Genomic DNA, 20,252 nt, shown 5'->3' with positions numbered 1-20,252 from the left:
CAAACCGAATCCTTTCATACTCGATTCCTCAGTGGTGAATGACTGCTCAATTTCCACCCTATCAATTCATCCCAGGCTCTCCTGTATTTCAATAAGATCACTTCTTATTCCTTCACATTCCAACTGGGTGTAGATTCAGTTTTCCCACCTAAGATACCTACTTCATCCTGGCAATCTGTCAAGTAAATCTTTTCCAAACAACTTATAATGCACTTGTATTTCTAGGGAGACGCTGGGACTATTTTCCCTGGAACATCAGAGGCTGAGGCTTATAAAGGTTTGTAAAGTCATGAGGGGAACGGATAGGGTGAATAGCCAAGTTCTTTTTCTTAGGGTAGGGGAGTCCAAAACTAGAGGGTATGGGCTTAAGATGAGGGAAAAGATTTAAGAGAGACCCGAGGGTCACCTTTTCATGCAGAGTGAACGCATTTGGAATGAACTGCCAGCAGAAGTGGTGGAAGCTGGTACAATTGCAACATTTCAAAGGCGTTAGGATGGTTACGTGAAAAGGAAGGATTTAGAGTGATATGGGCCAAATTCTGGCAAATGGGACTAGATTAATGTAGGACATGTAGTCAGCATAGACACCAAAGGGTCTGTTTCTGTGCTGTATAAATGTATGACTCATTGACTCTATCTTTGCAGTAGAAGATACCAGCAGTTTACCAGAGAGTCAGGGTAGGGCCTGAGTGTAGTTGCTGTCACTAAGGAGAAGGTGCTGGGAAGTTGAAAATCAGAAGGCAGATAAATCACCTGGAACAGATGGTCTGCACTCCAAAAATCAGAAGGAGATAGCTGAGGAGATTGTAGAAGTGGTGGTGATCTTACAAGAATTGAGTCAGAAGTGATAGAGGACTGAAAAATGGTTAATGAACACCCCTGTTTAAGAAGAGAGAGAAGCAGAAGACCGGGAATTCTAGGTGGGTTAGCCTGACCTCAGTGCATTGGTAAAATTTGAGAGTCAATTATTAAGAGTGAGATTGTAGAGTATTTGAAAGTTCATGATAAAATAGAGCTGAGTCAGCACAACTTCATCAAAGCAAGATCATGCCTGACAAATCTGTTAGAATTCTTTGAGGACATAACAACCAAGTTAGTCAAAGGAGATCCAGTGGATGAGATCTATTTACATTTCCAAAAGGCCTTTAGCAAGGTGACTCAGAAGGCTGCTAAATAAGCTAAGAGCCATGGTGTTAGGGGTGTGGGACTGGCATGGATACAGGATTGGCTGATTAGCAGGAGGCAGAGAGAATGGATAATGCAGTCTTTTTCAGGGTGGCAGCCAGTGACTAGTGGCGTTCCACAGGGGTCCTTGTGGGACCAGAACTATTCCTGTTATACATGAACAATCTGGAATTGAGGGCATTGTTGCTAAGTTTGCAGATGATTTACATTCTAGACACCAAAGAATGTGTCTAGAATAGGATAGGTGGAGGGGCTGATAGTGTTGAGGAGGTGAGGAGGCCGCAGAAGAACTTGGACAGGCTAAGTAAATGGGCAAAGAAATAGCAGATGGAATGCAATGTGAGAATGTGCGAGGTTATACACTTTGGTCGGAAGAATAGAGGCATAGACTATTTTCTAAATGGGGAAAGGCTTTGGAAATCTAAAGCATAAAGAGACGTGGGAATATTAGTTCAGGATTTTCTTAGGGATATAGGTTTGCTTGCTGAGCTGAAAGGTTCATTTCCAGATCTTTTGTTACCTTACTAGGTTTTTACCTCAGCATCTTCAGTGGGCCTCATGCAAAGCAATGTGGAAAATTCCTGCTTTCTATTTATATGTTTAGGTTTCTTTGGGTTGGTGATGTCATTTTCTGTGGTGAAGTCACTTCCTGTTCCTTTTTCTCAGGGGGTGGTAGATGGGGTCTAACTTGATGTGTTTGTTAATAGAGTTCCGTTTGGAATGCCATGCTTCTAAGAATTCTCGTGCATGTCTTTGTTTGGCTTGTCCTAGGATGGATGTATTGTCCCAGTCGAAGTGGTGTCCTTCCTCATCCGTATGTGAGGGTACTAGTGAGAGAGGGTCATGTCTTTTTGTGGTGAGTTGGTGTTCATGTATCCTGGTGGCTAGTTTTCTGCCTGTTTGTCCAATGTAGTGTTTATTACAGTCCTTGCACTGTATTTTGTAAATGACGTTAGTTTTGCTCATTGTCTGTGTAGGGTCTTTCAAGTTCATTAGCTGCTGTTTTAGTGTGTTGGTGGGTTTGTGGGCTACCATGATGCCAAGGGATCTGAGTAGTCTAGCAGTCATTTCCGAGATGTCTTTGTAGAAGAGAGAGGCTAGAGTTTCTGGATTTATTTTGTCTGCTGGTTTGGATTTGTTGCTGAGAAATTGGCAGACTGTGTTCATTGGGTGCCCATTATTTTTGAATACACGGTATAGGCGATTTTCCTCTGCTCTGCATAGTTCCTCTGTGCTGCAGTGTGTGTTGGATCATTGATATAATGTTCTGATGCAGCTTTGTTTGTGGGTGTTGGGATGATTGCTTCTGTAGTTCAATATTTGGTCTGTATGTGTTGTTTTCCTGTAGATGCTGGTTTGAAGTTCCCCATTGGCTGTTCGCTCTAATGTAACATCTAGGAATGGCAGTTTGTTGTTGTTTTCCTCATCTTTAGTGAATTTTATGCCAGTAAGGGTGTTATTGATGGTCTTGAAGGTTTCCTATAACTTGTTTCATTAAGTGATGACAAAGGTGTCATCCACGCAGCGGACCCAGAGTTTGGATGGTTGGCAGAGCTGTTTGCTCAAGTCTCTGCATTACTGCCTCTGCTGAGAACCCTGATATTGGAGATTCTCAAAACTCACTAATTCTCTTAGGGGTAATGTGCAATCTCAGTTGGTAATTAGGAAGGCAAACACAATGTTAACATGCATTTCAGGAGGGCTGGAATGTAAGTACAGAAATGTGCAGCTGAGGCTGTACAAAACTCTGGTCAGACCTCATTTGAAATATTGAAAGCTGTTTTGGGTCCAATATCTAAAGAAGGATGTGCTGGCATTGGATGATGTCCAGAAGAGTTTACAAGAATGATCCCAGAGATGAGGGGCTTGTCATATGATGAGTGGTCGAGGACCTGTATGTAGTGGAGTTTAGAAGGATGATGGGGATCTCCTGGCTCTTACAGAATATTGAGAGACCTGGATGGAATGAACATGGAGAAAATGTTTCCACTAATAGGAGAGACAAGGGCATTGCCTCAATGAAGGGATGACCCTTTAGAACTAAGTTGAGGAGGAATTTCTTCAGGAAAGTGTAGTGAATCTGTAGTACTCATTGCCGCAAAAAGCTGTGGAGGCCAAATCATTGAGTGTATTTAAGACATAGATAGGTTCTTGATTGGTGATGTGATCAAAGGAGATTGAGAAACAGGTCAGCCATGATTAAATGCCAGAGTAGACTTGATGGACCAAATGGGCCAGTTCTGATCTACCTTATGGTCTTATGGTTGTACTGAATGCAGGTACAGTGAGTAAAATGGTCCACTTAAATATACCACATAGTGAATGCATCAGGACCAGAAGAAGCAGAGTCCCAGCTTGTTGCCAATTCAGAATGGTCAGCACCCATGTGCTGAGTCAGTCACGATATCACAGCATTCAAAACTGGTCTGCACCCATTTGATTGGTAAAAGACCTCCAGAGAATGTACTTTGACCGATTTGACCAAGCTGGGAATTTACACAGGAACACAATTCTACACTTTATTTGTAAAAAGGTGCAAAGTTAGCAATCAGCCTGCTGTAGAAATAAATTGTATATTTTCAGAAGACGTAACTAGATGTAATGCAAACATAAGATATAATTTAGTGGTTGCAATGTTAAACCATATGTTAAGAATTCAATTGCTACCAGATTTAAGAAGAGTCTCAATGTTGTTATGGTGCAGAAGGATACTATTTGAAAGTGCCCCAGTTTTCTGAGAATTTTGGCTTAATGTCAATTGTCTGCATTTTCCCTTCATCCTGTATATTATTTCTATTTAAATAATCATCCATTGCCCTTTTGAATGCCTCAATTTAACCTGATTCCACCTTATTTCCAGGTAGTGCATTCCAGATCCTGACTACTTGTCTGTGTGAAAAAGTGTTTTCTCACTTTGTGCTTGTTTCTTTTTGCAACATACTTTATATCTGTCGCCTCTAGTTCTCAATCCTCTTACCAGAGTAGACCGTTCCTCCCTATCCACTCTGTCCAGACTCCTCCTCATTTTGAAAACTTATAAGCCTTCTCCCATCCATCTTCAACTGACACATCCCTGGAACCATTTTTGTAAAACTCTTCTGAATGTTCTCTAGTGTATCCACATTCTTCTTAAAGTGTGGCATCCAGAACTTTACACAATACTCCAGCTGATCATTCCATATACATTTAATATAATCTCCCTGGTCTCCACCCATATTTATAAAGCCTAGAGTAACATGTGCTTTATTAACAGTGTCTCCCTGTCCTGCTATTTGTAATGATTTCTCAATCTATATCCCCAGGCCTCTGCTCCTGCCCACAGCTTATAGAATAGAGTGCTTCATTTTACACAGTCTCTGGAATGCATCACATCTCACACTTCTCTGCAATGAGTTTCACATTGCCCTCCTCACTGTTTACAAAACGCCCAAGTTTTACATCGTCTGCCATCTTTGAGATTGTCCTATGCACATCAAGATCGCAATTATTTATATGTCGGAAAAGACAAAACTCCCAACAGTCTTCTAAGGGGAGCTCCACTGCAATCTTGCCTCAAGCCTAAAAAATAACCATTTCACTCTTAGTTGCTGTTTCTGATCTCTCCGCCAATTTTGATTCCATGTGGCTCCTGTACATTTTATCCCATACACTGTAAGCTTCCTCAGAGAGATCTCATGTAATGTCCAATGCATATGAGAAGTACATGGACACCACATCAACAACATTGCACTCCTCAGTCTTTGGTGCCTCTAATTAAAACTGCTGCAGGTTATTTAGGCATGGTTTTGTATGATGATTGCTTCTATCACAAGAAGAATTATTTTGAGAAGTTTCCTCACGTCTGAACATAAGCGGACTGGTCTGTAATTACTGGGCTTATCTATACAACTGTTTTTAAACAAGGACATAATTCTTGCAATTCTCAAGCCCTCTGTTGCCAGTCTTCAGTCCAGAAAAGATTGAGATTTGATCAGTGCATCTACAAGTTACTCTTCCTAGAATATATAGGTACTTGGATGTGTCTCATCCAGCCGTGATGCCTTGTCAATTTTAAATACTGGCAACTTATTCAGTGTTTTTCTTTATAATTTTAAACCGTTCTAATGGTTATGTTTCCTTTGTCTCCATTCCTGAAAGGAGCCGCCTTATAAGTAAAGATACAAAGTATTCATTCCACATTTCTGACATGTCTCCTGCCTTCATGTGTGAATCCCTATTGCCATTACAAATGGGCACTTTTTGTCCTTTTATCACAATTACTATTTATGTACCTGGAGAGGATTTGGGGATTTCGCTGTTAATTCTTTTTTCATTATCTATCCTCTTTTTCTCTGATTTTGCTTTTTCACCTCCCTCTGTATGCAGTATGATTCTCCATTGCAATTTGTCTTGACACCTATCATGAACACATTACTTCTTCTTTAACTTATTGTCAGTCTCCATTATCCAGTGAACTCAGAATTCAAGGAAATGTGCCCAAACCAGGTGGGTGGCATGGTGTCACAGTGGTTAGCACTGCTGCCTCACAGCGCCAGAGACCCGGGTTCAATTCCTGCCTCAGGCGACTGTTTGTGTAGAGTTTGCACATTCCCCCCGTGTCTGCGTGGGTTTCCTCCCACAGTCCAAAAATGTGCAGGTTAGGTGAATTGGCCATGCTAAATTACCTGTAGTGTTAGGCGAATGGGTCTGGGTGCGTTATGCTTCGGCAGGTTGGTGTGGACTTGTTGGGCCGAAGGGTTTGTTTCCACACTGTAAGTAATCTAATCTAATCTAGTCATAACTACTCTAACTGCTTTTCCCACCATTCTACTATTTCAGTCTATCTGGCCCAGCTCCATTTCTTGTCCCATTGAAGTTGGCATTTTCTGTAAGTGAATTGCTGAAGAAAGTTTGTTTAAAAAAATAATCCAGTAGCAGGATGGTCAGCAACATACGCTCATTATGTTGAAGCAAGAGATGTCAGAATATTTTGTTATCAGCACTGTGACCTCAGAAGGCAACAGCATTAGAAGTGGATGTGGCCTAAGCTGGTTAGATTTAGTTTAAAGGGTCAGTCACTAGAAAAAAGGAATTAGTCCCATTTGGAATGAGAAACTGTCACCTTTGCTGTCCAGTTTTCACACCAGCTTATTTGGGATAGAGTTCATAGTTGAGACAGATCAGAAACTGGAGAAAATCTCTTACAAGTATGCCTTCCTTGACCCCCCAGAGGTTACTCATCAAGATTCCTATCAGGCACTCAAAGTAGGTTGCCCATTTTGGGATATTGTGAGGCAAAACATTCAATGTCCCGTAAATGAAGTCAAGCTCGAAGGATACCTACTCCATGTGCTTCAGTCAAAACAAAAGAGAGGAACTCCAGAGAGCAGCTTCTCAAGACCCCATATCCCAAGCACTATGGTAGATCATTAAAGATGGTTGGCCCAAGACTATCCAGTGGATGGGAGAACAAGATGAGATGGATTTGTCCAGTGGAGTACTCTTCAAAGGACACCAAACACTCCTGCAGACAACACTTCAGCCTGATGTACCTGATCAGCTCCATCAGAAACATATCAGAATAAAGGCGGCAAGATGAATTTTCACGTTAGCCCAGCCTCAGCAAGGATGTCAACTTAGTACTTAAAATGTTTGCAGTATGAACCAGGAACACCAAGCTAATCACTGAACAACCACATAGCATACAATCTCCTAGTTGTCCACTTCTGGTAATGTCCCTACCTCTGAGCCAGACAGCCCAGTTTCAAGTCCTATCTACTTCATAAGTGTGTTATAACACATCTGAACAGGTTTATTTTAAATATCTGTTAGAATCTGCTCGTGACTGACCGGCACTCCAAATTTCCAATTTTTCAGTAGCTTAGGGATGAATTAAATGCAGCAGCAGCTGCCAGAATTGCTGGCATCATATTTAGTCTTTTTGGTTCCTCGACAGTGGTGGTGTTGGACAATGGTTCACCTTACATCAGCAAACCATTCCAAGAATTGTGTAAGCAATAGCCTGTCAACCATGTCACACCATCACCTTGATATCATCATTCCAATTCTCTATTAAACCTTCTTAATGATTTTCCTGAGTTTTTGTCTAATTATACTTACTCCTCCTTGTTCAGACTACTTGTTTTGTAAACTGCAAATGAATCTTACACAGACTGTGTATCTATTCTAGGCAGCTTTTACTTCTGCAATAAAACTAGCTCACCCACTTAGAAGTCAAGTAAATTGTCAATGCAACTTATCCAAGCATGTATAATGATTGTTAAATGTTAATTCCCATAACATTCATGAAGAATTTTCTGTCCTTAACAATCTAGAAAGGATAAGCAAAACACTTCCAATTATAGTTACTTTGAGTGATGAGTTTGTTCCGGTACATAGCATTCTTAATCTCATAAAGAAATTTATAGCAGCTAGTCATTGACAACATTTTATGTTCTGGTATTCCTCTCCCTCTCCTCTCATGATATTGACACAAATATCCTTTATTGTTTGGGGAATGTTCACAACAGCCACTGTATTCCATTAAGCTATGCAACTTAGATGAGAACCACACCCTCTAGTTCAATCGATTAATTGAGTCAAAATCAAACAAAGATCCGCAGATGCTGGAGATCTGAATCAAAAGCTAAAATTGCTGGCAAAATCCAGCAGGCCTCACAACAGTTGTGGTAAGAAAGCAGAGTTAATATTTATAGTCCGGTAACTGTTCAACATAACTATGTTCACCAAAGTCACTGATAATTCTACTTTCTTCCCACAGATAGTGCCAGACCAACTGAGTTTCATCAGCAATTTTTACTTTTGCTATTAGTTGAGCCACAGTTATGTTATACGGTGTAAAACTGCATAGAAGTCAATAAATACTCACAATAACAATTTCATATCTGATACCAGTTGTATTTTACTAAAGCAATGCTTGATTAAACATAAAACATTTTGACCATGTTTATTACACACAAAAGATCTCAAATGAATATACAATGGAGTTTTTGGTCGAATATCTTTATCCTTATACCCTTTGAATGATAAACTACAGAGAAATGTTTTAAGAAGAATGCCTGTTTATTTTATTGCTTAATAGACAGAGTAAGCTGATGTAAGCCGAACAGTTTTGTTTTCCTCTTTTGGAAGCAATACTGATCAGTTGTATGCAATGTTTGTTGTCTTATTAGAGTGACTGGAGGAGAATTATTTGAAGATATTGTGGCCAGAGAATACTATAGTGAAGCAGATGCCAGGTAAGTGTTTCCATTTTATTGTGAGAGTAACCAGCCTGGAAATTCCTTAGATTTGCTCAGAGGAGTTTCTTGGCCCAGGTTTTGACACGATATCTACTTAGTTACGTGTGAATCTTTCTCTTCAGTGACCAGTGATCAATCCTGTTGAAGTCAAATTTAACACAACAAAAACTTTTATTACTCTTTAATAGAGCATCGTTGTATGTAAATGCTGTTAAACATTGTTGCTATGACATAGCACCAATTTATTGGCTTTTTCTAAGGTAGAAACAATCTAGTTCTCCAGGTTTTGTGGTACATATGCCTGTGTTTTTTGAAAAAAAGTTGAATACTTTCCATTTCTGAATTTTTTTTAAAGCGGTGACAGGGAAGCCAAAGCACATTTAGAAATGATGCTGATTTTGTATGTGTTTGGGTTTTGAATTTTTATTTCAGAAATCAGAAACAATAATAACAAAAACAATTTTTAAATATTCACACCTAGTAGAAAATTAAAAGCTATAAAAATTGTGGTAAACTAAATGATTTACTAATATATAATGTTGCACATGAAATTGATAGTTGGCGAAAAACAAAAGTGCATTTAAAAATGGGATGGTAAATAAACTCTGGTCGAACAATTAATGTAAATGCATAATGTTCTTGAGTGATGTTTTCTGAAATGTTCTGTTGATATAGGGTAGATTTTCTGCTTTGATCACATTTAATGATCTGAATGCGAATTGTATCCATCTTGATAAAGGTTTCACCCCACCTAACTTTCCATTCAAAACATTTTGCATGTTACTGAATGCAAAATCTGCTGTGTACCAATAGAATCATGCATTGTTTTGAATACATTTTCAAAATAATTGGTTTAAAAATATTTTTAGATAAGATTAACCATGGTAACTGGAAGCAGTTTGATTAAGGCAGCTGAAAATAGCTGTGTCACAAAAAATCAGCAGTTTAATCATAGTTGTCAGCACACCATCTGTAAGTAACCTAATTTTAACTTACTACAAATGAGCTTTAAACGATATGCTAAGCTAGGTTCTCGTTACATTCATGTACAGTAATCAGTTAAACTTATTATCTTGAAAAAATACATCCTAAATATTTAAGTGTTTTTTGAAATCCTTGCCATCAAAGCACCATTTTTAAAATTTCAAGCCTCCTCAGTAGCTCACAAATAATTTGTAGAAAATCCCAAGTGTTTAGGGGCCGTACCTGATCTTATGGATAGGATCATCTGCTAGCAGCATGGTTTTAAAACAAGTTTAAGTGATTGCAGAAACATATTTTTTTAATGATTGCAATTTGCTCCCAAAATTCAGCAATCAATAGGGGGAAAGCAGGTTCAAGTTAGCATTCCAGGTTAGGGTTGATCAGCCTCTTTGGGTGAGGTGCCACATTTCAGTCTTTTCTCACTCAAGAGGGTAGGACGGTGAGTCTTGGTGCAACATCAAGTATGAACTTCAACGTGAAAGGTGAGGTGTAAAGAATGCATTTTTCCAAAATGTTAAGCCAAAAATAAGTCAATGCAATAAATTGATTTTTTTTTTTAAACAAATGTATGATTAATAAAGATGACCATTAAAGGGGGCAAGTTAGACAGCTAACCAATAAAAGTTTAGGAAGCCAAGAGAGGGACGAAGTCTAGATCACCTCTGAATTGGTGAGAAGATCTGGGGCCAATCTGAGTAGTTGGGCTGAACCCATCTTGAAGTACCCTCAAGTGATGCAGCATCCAGTGTGGCCTTAATATAACGCATACACAAACGGGAAAAGAAGCTATTTGCATTTAGCCTGTGTATTTCTCCTTGCCTGTCTGTCTGTGTTTGTGAGTCTCTGTCTCCCCACCCACACACAGATCACTGCTCCCTGTGACTCTCACCCACTCCCTCCTCTCCCACTCCTTCTTACTGACATTCACTCCCCTCTGTCCTGCTGCATCTCCTGTTCTCCGTCACACTCTTTGTCTCTTCCCCCCCACCCCCCCACTCCAGTTACCCCCCTCGCTCTCTCCCCTTCTGCTGTTCCCCCCTCGCTCTCTCTCCCTCCTCATGTTCCCCCTCCCACTCTCTCTCTCCTCTTGTTCCCCCTCATTCGCGCTCTCCCCTCAATGTGCTCTCTCACCATAGACCCTGCTTCCACTGGCCTCCCTGTTCTACAGTTCCTCATTGACTCCCACTCTCCCTGTCTGCTCCAGCTCACTGATCCCAACTCCCCTGTCCCTGCTCCAGCTTGTTTCCATTCCCTCTTGCCCACTTGCCGCTCTCACTCTCACTCTCACCCTCACAATTGCTCCTTGTTCTCACTCACCTCCTCCACTCTTCCCCCTTTGCTTGCTGCCTTCTCCATCCTCATCCCTGCTTTCATTTCAGACTGCACTCCATACACGTGCACATACACACTCACACAGACATTATCTCATGCACTCACTCCCTCATGCGCGCTCTCTCACTCTCTTGCACTTGCTTTCTCCTTCACACGCTCGCTCGCTTGCTCTCTCGCTCTCTCTCTCTCGCGTGCTCGCGCTCTCTCACTCACGCCCCACGCTCCCACACATGGGGATATGTTATATTGGCATAATATCAACAATTTTAAAATAACCATAAATGGTAGACAATATTGTGCAGCCTCATTTTTGAATCCATTTAATCTCATTTAATATTTTTGACACCATCAGTTAATATGTAAGGTCTCCCTTGCCCACATGATAGCATCCATTTGCTAATGTTCTAACTCGCGTCCCCAATTTTTACATTGAATCTGTGGTTGTATTAACATGAGATGAGTAAACATTGGAAATCAAATCTTCAAAAATTTTTACCTTTTTGATAAGTTATGGCAAACATTTCAGAAATGGAAACTACTTCAACTTTCTTGAGAACGTCAACATATTGCATTCCTGCTGTTTATATATTCTAGAATTTGTGCCTTTTAGTTTTATAGTTTATATTGAAATTATAGATAATGAATAATGAAATTTGTTGTAATTCAGTCCAGGAGGGCATAACTTCGTCATGTAGGATTCATCTTCCATTTCTTTTAATCCTCTTTCTAAATATCTAACTTCTAAATATCCATTTAGAGGGGACATTCATCATTTGTTCTTTAAGCTTAGAACTAGTTTATTGAATTGAGTTTGTGCCACTTTTTGTTAACCTTTACATATTAATGAAAATGCCATCATCCAAACTGGGGAAACCCATGTCAACATTTCCAGCTTGAAGATTTCTCTGAGTATTCTAATAGTAAGCCACGTGTGGAGTTACATACCAGGAGTTAACATCAAATGTAGTCTTCAGATCAATTAGTTTTCAAGGACTAAAAGTCTCCATTTCAAACAAGCATGCTGTTTTAGAAAATATAGGGGGTGATTGATTCCCAGGGGAATGTAGCACGAAAGGCAAGTTTCTGGTATTGAGACTGGCTCTAATGCAATGAGGGGTACGTTGAGTTCCAAGAAATTAATTGTGTTATGGGACACTCTACTCCGGGGTACAGACAGACGTTTCTGTGGCCAGCAGCGAAAAATTAGAATGGTGTGTTGCTTCCCTGGTGTCAGGATCAGGGATGTGGTCATAGAGATGTACAGCATGGAAACAGACCCTTCGGTCCAACCCGTTCATGCCAACCAGATATCCCAACCCAGTCTAGTCCCACCTACCAGCACCCGGCCCATATACCTCCAAACCCTTCCTATTCATATACCCATCCAAATGCCTCTTAAATGTTGCAATTGTACCAGCCTCCACCACATCCTCTGGCAGCTCATTCCATACACGTACCACCCTCTGTGTGAAAAAGTTGCCCCTTAGGTCTCTTTTATATCTTTCCCCTCTCACTCTAAACCTATGCCCTCTAGTTCTGGACTCCCCGACCCCAGGAAAAAGACTTTGTCTATTTATCCTATCCATGCCCCTCAATTTTGTAAACCTCTATAAGGTCACCCCTCAACCTCCGACGCTCCAGGGAAAACAGCCCCAGCCTGTTCAGCCTCTCCCTATAGTTCAAATCCTCCAACCCTGGCAACATCCTTGTAAATCTTTTCTGAACCCTTTCAAGTTTCACAACATCTTTCCGATAGGAAGGAGACCAAAATTGCACGCAATATTCCAACAGTGGCCTAACTAATGTCCTGTACAGCCACAACATGACCTCCCAACTCCTGTACTCAATACTCTGACCAATAAAGGAAAGCATACATAACACCTTCTTCACTATCCTATCTATCTGCGACTCCGCTTTCAAGGAGCCATGAACCTGCACTCCAAGGTCTCTTTGTTCAGCAACACTCCCTAGGACATTACCATTAAGTGCATAAGTCCTGCTAAGATTTGCTTTCCCAAAATGCAGCACCTCGCATTTATCTCAATTAAACTCCATCTGCCACTTCTCAGCCCATTGGTCCATCTGGTCCAGGTCCTGTTGTAATCTGAGGTAACCCTCTTCGCTGTCCACTACACCTCCAATTTTGATGTCATCTGCACACTTACTAACTGTATCTCTTATGCTCGCATCCAAATCATTTATGTAAATGACAAAAAGTAGAGGGCCCAGCACCGATCCTTGTGGCACTCCACTGGTCACAGGCCTCCAGTCTGAAAAACAACCCTCCACCACCACCCTCTGTCTTTTACCTTTTGAGCCAGTTCTGTATCCCAAATGGCTAGTTCTCCCTGTATTCCATGAGATCTAACCTTGCTAACCAGTCTCCCATGGGAAACCTTGAGAAGGTGCAGAATATTCTCAATGGGAAGAGGGGCCAGCAAGAGGTCATTGTCCACATTGGAACCAATGACATAGGAAGGGAAAAGGTTGAGATTCTGAAGAGAGATTACAGAGAGTTAGGTAGGAATTTAAAATGGAGGTCGTTGAGAGTAGTAATATCTGGATCACTCCTGGTGCTACAAGCTAGTGAGGGCAAGATTAGGAGGATAGAGCAGATGAATGCATGGCTGAGGAGCTGGTGTATGGGAGAAGGATTCATATTTTTGGATCATAAGAAGAACAGATTGCACCTAAATTGGAAGGGAACTAACATACTGGCAGGGAACTATCATACTAGCAGGGAGATTTGCTAGAGCTGCTCAGATTTAAACTAGTAAGGGGCGGGGGGGGGAACCCAGGCAGATAGTATGGAAAGACATCAATCTGAGACTGGTACAGTTAAGAATAGAAGAGAGTCAAACAGTCAGGGCAGGCAGGGACAAGGTAGGTCTAATAAATTAAACTATTTATTTCAATGGAAGGGGCCTAACAGGGAAGGCAGATCAACTCAGGGCATGGTTAGGAACATGGAACCGGGATATCATAGCAATTACAGAAACATGGCTCAGGGATGGGCAGGACTGGCAGCTTAATGTTCCAGGATAGAAATACTACAGGAATTAGTGGGCGGCACGGTGGCACAGTGGTTAGCACTGCTGCCTCACAGCGCCAGAGACCCGGGTTCAATTCCCGCCTCAGGCGACTCTCTGTGTGGAGTTTGCACATTCTCCCTGTGTCTGCGTGGGTTTCCTCCGGGTGCTCCGGTTTCCTCCCACATCTTAAGATGTGCAGGTCAGGTGAATTGGCCATGCTAAATTGCCCGTAGTGTTAGGTAAGGGGTGGGTTGCGCTTCGGCGGGTCGGTGTGGACTTGTTGGGCCGAAGGGCCTGTTTCCACACTGTAAGTAATCTAATCTAATCAAGGAAAGGAGGCGAGAGAGGAGAGGGAAAGGCACTTTTGATAAGGGATGGCATTACAGCTGTGCTGAGGGAGGATATTCCCAAAAATACATCCAGGGAAGTTATTTAAGTGGAACTGAGAAATAAGAAAGGGATGATCATCTTATTGGGATTGTATTATAGACCCCCCCCCCCACCTCCACTACAAACTTGTAAGGAGATCTCAGCTATTGTAAGAATAATAGGGGACTGCCATAGTGTGAAGGGTTTAGATGGAGAGGAATTTGTAACGTGTGTACAAGAAAAGTTTTGATTCAGTATGTCGATGTACCTAGTAGAGAAGGTGTAAAACTTGACCTACTCTTGGGAAATAAGGCAGGGCAGGTGACTGAAGTGTCAGTGTGGGAGCACTTTGGGGCCAGCGGCCATAATTCTATTAGTTTTAAAATAGTAATGGAAAAGGATAGACCAGATCTAAAAGTTGAAGTCCTAAATTGGAGAAAGCCCAATTTTGACGGTATTAGTCAAGAACTTTCAAAAGCTGATCAGGGGCAGATTTTCGCAGGTAAAGGAACGGCTAGAAAATGGGAAGTCTTCAGAAATGAGATAACGGGAATCCGGAGAAAACATATTCCTGTCAGGGTGAAAGGAAAGGCTGGTAGGTGTAGGGAATGCTGGATGACTAAAGAAATTGAGGGTTTGGTTAAGGTATCAGGTATAGACAGGATAGATCGAGTGATTCCTAGGAGTATAAAGGCAGTAGAATTATACTTAAGAGGGAAATCAGGAGGGCAAAAAGGGGATATGAGATAGCTTTGGTAAATAGAATTCAGGAGAATCCAAAGAGGTTTTACAAATACATTAAGGACAAAAGAGTAACTAGGGAGAAACTAGGGCCCCTCAAAGATCAGCAAGGCAGCCTTTATGGGGAGCCGCAGAAAATGGGGCAGATACTAAACTGGTATTTTGCATCAGTATTTACTGTGGAAAAGGATATGGAAGAGATAGACGGTGACACCTTGAAAAATGTCCATATTACCGAAGAGGAAGTGCTGGATGTAGTGCTGGATGTCTTGAAATGCATAAAGGTGGATAAATTCCCAGGACCTGATCAGGTGTACCCTAGAACTCTCTGGAAAGCTAGAGATGTGATTGCTGGGACTCTTGTTAACTTACTTTTATCATCGATAGTCACAGATGAGATGCTGGAAGACTGGAGGTTGGCTAACATGGTGCCACTGTTTAAGAAGGGTGGTAAAGACAAGCCAGGGAACTACAGACCAGAGAACCTGATGTAGTTGGTGGGCAAGTTGTTGGAAGGAATCCTGAGGAACAGGATGTACGTGTATTTGGAAAGGCAAGGACTGATTCGGGATAGTCAACATGGCTTGGTGCATGGGAAATCATGTCTCACAAACTTGATTGAGTTTTTTGAGGAAGTAACAAAGAGGATTGATGAGGGCAGAGCGGTAGATGTGATTTATATGGACTTTAGTAAGGCGTTTGACTAGGTTCTCCATGGGAGACTGGTTAGCAAGGTTAGATCTCATGGAATACAGGGAGAACTAGCCATTTGGATACAGAACTGGCTCAAAGGTAGAAGACAGAGGGTGGAGCCTCAGACTGGAGCCCTGTGACCAGTGGAGTGCCACAAGGATTGTTGCTGGGTCCTCTACTTTTTGTCATTTATATCAATGATTTGGATGCGAGCATAAGAGGTATAGTTAGTAAGCTTGCAGATGACACCAAAATTGGAGGTGTAGTGGACAGCGAAGAGGGTTACCTCAGATTACAATAGGATTTTGGTCAGATGGGCCAATGGGCTGAGAAGTGGCAGATGGAGTTTAATTCAGATAAATGTGAGGTGCTGCATTTTGGGAAAGCAAATCTTAGACTTAATGGTAAGGTCCTAGGGAGTGTTGCTGTACAAAGAGATCTTGGAGTGCAGGTTCATAGTTCCTTGAAAGTGGAGTCGCAGGTAGATAGGATAGTGAATAAGGCACTTGGTATGCTTTCCTTTATTGGTCAGAGTATTGAGTACAGGAGTTGGGAGGTCATGTTGCAGCTGTACAGGATATTGTTTAGGCCGTTTTTGGAATATCGCGTGCAATTCTGGTCTCCTTCCTCTCGGAAAAATGTTGTGAAACTTGAAAGGGTTGAGAAAAGATTTACAAGGGTGTTCCCAGGGTTGGAGGATTTGAGCTATAGGGAGAGGTTGAATAGGCTGGGACTGTTTTCCTTGGAGTGTTGGAGGCTGGGGGGGGGGGTGCTTTTATCGAGGTTTACAAAATCATGAGAGCCATGGATAGGATAATTAGACAAAGTCTTTTCCTTAGGGTTGGTGAGTCCAGAACTAAATGGCATAGGTTTAAGGTGAGAGGGGAAAGATATAAAAGAGACCTAAGGGGCAACTGTTTCACACACAGTAGGTTTATGGAATGAGTTGCCAGAGGAAGTGGTGGAGGCTGGTACAATTGCAACATTTAAAAGGCATTTGGATGGGTATATGAATAGGAAGGGTTTGGAGGGATATGGGCCGGGTGCTGGCAGATGGGACTAGATTGAGTTGGGATATCTGGTCGACATGAACGGGTTGGATCGAAGGGTCTGTTTCCATGCTGTACATTTCTTTGACTCTAAATAGTAAGATCAAAGTAAGACTTAGTTCCAGCTCAGTTTTGTGCTCTATACTGTTCCTTACTCTGATATTAGAGTTATAAATGATCATATTGAATGCAGTCAGTGTAAGTTTGGCAAAGAATAGTTAAACGTCCATGCGTGGTGGTGCTTTGAAAGGAAAGTTTATAGGGTGACAATGCAGGGAGTTTCTGTCACGGATATTCATGTTAGATTTTACATTGGAAAAGTTGGTAAGAACTGTGCAGATGTGGTACTGCTTTCTCTACTAGTTATACAGGATTTTTAATTTTGAAGGCATAGTTTACATTCACACCAGCAGTAAACTGTTCTGATTGTTGTAATGATGAGAAGGAGCCAGTGTTGGACTGGGATTGACAAAGTTAAAAATCACACAACACCAGGTTATAGTCCAACAGGTTTAATTGGAAGCACTAGCTTTGAGTGCTGCTCCTTCATCAGGTAGCTAGTGGAGTAGGATCATAGGACATAGAATTTATAGCAAATGATCATTAGTGTCATACAACTGATGCGATGTATTGAACAAACGTAGATGGCTTTCAAGTCTTTGATCTTTTAGAGTGGATTGAGGGTTTTGATTCATTAATATGTAAATTTCAGGTTATCTTTCGAGTCACATTCCTGGAATAACTTAAGGTTTTATAAAAAGAAGTCCCATCTCAGTTCAGACAATGCATTAAGGATGTGAGTTTAGAGTCTGTATGTATTCCAATCTTGAGTCAGATGGGTTTTATTTCCATCGTGGAAATTTGTAAAATGTCACACAGATTAGAAAAAATATTGATTGCCTACAGATTATGTGCTTTTTGAACACAATAGAATGTATTTAAAATACATTTCTGCAAATGCAAATTCACCCCATAGACTTGTGTGTATGTATGTGATGGAGAGAGTGTGTGTCTGTCTGTGTGGGAGGGAGTGTTTGTTTGTGTTTGTGTGCATGTGTGATACTGTGCGCGCATGGTTGTGTGTGTGGGGAGGGTGCCTGTGTGCATGACAGCACGCCTATGGAAAGAACACGACCTGCATGTTCCCTCCCAAAATATATCTTCTGGACATCAGTCATCAGAAAAGATGCACAGATTGTGATAGCAGTGCTGAATGCAGACAAACATCTGACAGAGAATATGAAACCGATTCTGGGTGATGATGTCTTAACATGGATTAAAACCGTAGTGTTTAGATTATTAGTTATCTATGCAAAAGAATCAGGTGAGATAGTCACAGCTTTGCCTCTGAATCAGAACGACGTGTGCAGGGATAAATTTAGAATGGCATCATAGTCAGCACAGATATGATGGCCCAAAGAGCCTGTTCCTGTGCTGTACTTTTGAGTTCTTGTCCAGGGGTTTGAGTGCAGAAACCAGAGCCGATACATCAGTATCGGACTGAGGTTTTCTTCCAGACAGATCCATCTATGTGACAAAGTCGGTTGACCTCAATCATCAACTACTTAATGTACTCCAAATTCTTTTCAGATCTGTAACTCTGTAGGTTAGCTGCCTTTATCACTCTACCTCCCATTCAGTTAGTAGCAATAAACATCTTCTGATCATGGTATTTTCTGCTTTTATATCATGCCCAAGAAAGCTCTCCATTATTCAGGCTGCCCATTTGCCTTGTCCAGCAGCAGACTCGCTTCACAATGAGATCTCTCTGTAATCTTTCTTTCAGATGTCTGTTAGAAATCCCCTCTACTGTATGTGAACTTTTCTTCCAAAATGTACCTTTTGTGACAGTACTGAATCTGTGTTTTCTACTTCGCCACTCTTGTATCCCCGACCGCCAAGTTATGGCTTTCACTTCTTGTGCTTTATTTGGAACATTTAGCCATTTAAAAAAAAAATTCCCATTGATTTGCCTGCATATTCCACTATCGTGGTCACCCTCTGATCTTCCCCTGGCTCTTAAATGAACTGTGAACCCATTTTGGGCTAGTAATGTACACTTGAGATTATGCTTTCATGTTCTGCAATGGTACATATTCCTTGAGCTCTTGAATTCTGCTCCTTTGTCTGAGAGCTGTAGAGCTCATTGATACTTCATCATGAGTACCTTCTCCTGTGTTCTCAGAGTTGTAACTTATTTGTAATGAGATTGTTTGTAACTTGTAACTTGTAATGAGATTGTTTGTAACTTGTTTGTAATTTTTATTAATGACTTAGATGAGGGAGTCGAAGGGTGGGTCAGTAAATTTGCAGATGATACGAAGATAGGTGGAGTTGTGGACAGTGAGGAGGGCTGTTGTCGGCTGCAGAGGGACTTAGATATGATGCAGAGCTGGGCTGAGGAGTGGCAGATGGAGTTCAACCCTGCCAAGTGTGAGGTTGTCCATTTTGGAAGAACAAATAAGAATGCGGAATACAGGGTTAATGGTAGGGTTCTTAGTCAGGTGGAGGAACAGAGGGATCTTGGGGTCTATGTACATAGATCTTTGAAGGTTGCCACTCAGGTGGATAGAGTTTGTAAGAAGGCCTATGGAGTATTATCGTTCATTAGCAGAGGGATTGAATTCAAGAGTCGTGAAGTGATGTTGCAGCTGTCCAGGACTTTGGTTAGGCCACAGTTGGAGTACTGTGTGCAGTTCTGGTCGCCTCACTTTAGGAAAGACGTGGAAGCTTTGGAGAGGATGCAGAGAAGATTTACCAGGATGTTGCCTGGAATGGAGAGTAGGTCGTATGAGGATAGGTTGAGAGTTCTCGGCCTTTTCTCGTTGGAACGGCGAAGGATGAGGGGTGACTTGATAGAGGTTTATAAGATGATCAGAGGAATAGATGGAGTAGACAGTCAGAAACTTTTTCCCCGGGTACAACAGAGTGTTACAAGGGGACATAAATTTAAGGTGAAGGGTGGAAGGTATAGGGGAGATGTCAGGGGTGGGTTCTTTACCCAGAGAGTGGTGGGGGCATGGAATGCGCTGCCTGTGGGAGTGGTAGAGTCAGAATCATTGGCGACCTTTAAGTGGCATTTGGATAGGTACATGGATGGGTGCTTAATCTAGGTTAGAAGTTCGGCACAACATCGTGGGCCGAAGGGCCTGTTCTGTGCTGTATTGTTCTATGTTCTATGTTCTATTTGCAATTACAGTCTGATTCCCCTGTTGTATGAGGAAAGTTTTTCTGGCATGTAACTTTTATCCTGTCCCTGTTATAGTGAATCTGAAGTCTCCCTTGGATGGACTGATGTGTGTCAAAGCTCTCATTTTTTTCCTGATTACTGAGCATGAATTCAGGAAATGAAATCTGTTCTTGTGGTGTGTAATGCATTTAGATGCAACAAAAGGTGCAAAACAAAATCGAGTTGATCCTTATTCCTTCTGGATTCCTTCCTTACAGTTTGGCTGATTTGCCAGCAATCATGATTCTTTTGTTCTCTGTATTATGGCAGAATTCCCACCATGTCTTCCAATGGGAGCTGGAAATGATTGTCTTCCTAAAATGATTCTTAGAGCAGTAGCCATTTGTTCAGAGAGTCATTACCATGAAATTGAATACCTTTCAAAATTAAAGTCTGC

The 20,252-nt window shown here is 41.4% G+C and overlaps 1 protein-coding gene across 27 annotated transcripts in view; it reads left to right on the top strand.

Moving 5' to 3' along the window:
• LOC140486400 (calcium/calmodulin-dependent protein kinase type II subunit delta) overlaps positions 1-20,252 on the top strand; it is a 310,372-nt gene that overhangs the window by 203,629 nt on the left and 86,491 nt on the right. For all 27 annotated transcript variants that reach the window (XM_072586248.1, XM_072585963.1, XM_072586856.1 and 24 more), the window contains exon 5: positions 8,358-8,423. In XM_072586248.1, the coding sequence (XP_072442349.1) occupies positions 8,358-8,423 (66 nt within the window). The remainder of the gene's footprint in view (positions 1-8,357; positions 8,424-20,252) is intronic.

Source organism: Chiloscyllium punctatum, chromosome 1, assembly GCF_047496795.1.
Source record: "Chiloscyllium punctatum isolate Juve2018m chromosome 1, sChiPun1.3, whole genome shotgun sequence".
Lineage (NCBI taxonomy): Eukaryota > Metazoa > Chordata > Chondrichthyes > Orectolobiformes > Hemiscylliidae > Chiloscyllium > Chiloscyllium punctatum.
This window is presented reverse-complemented; position numbering and strand designations above follow the sequence as displayed.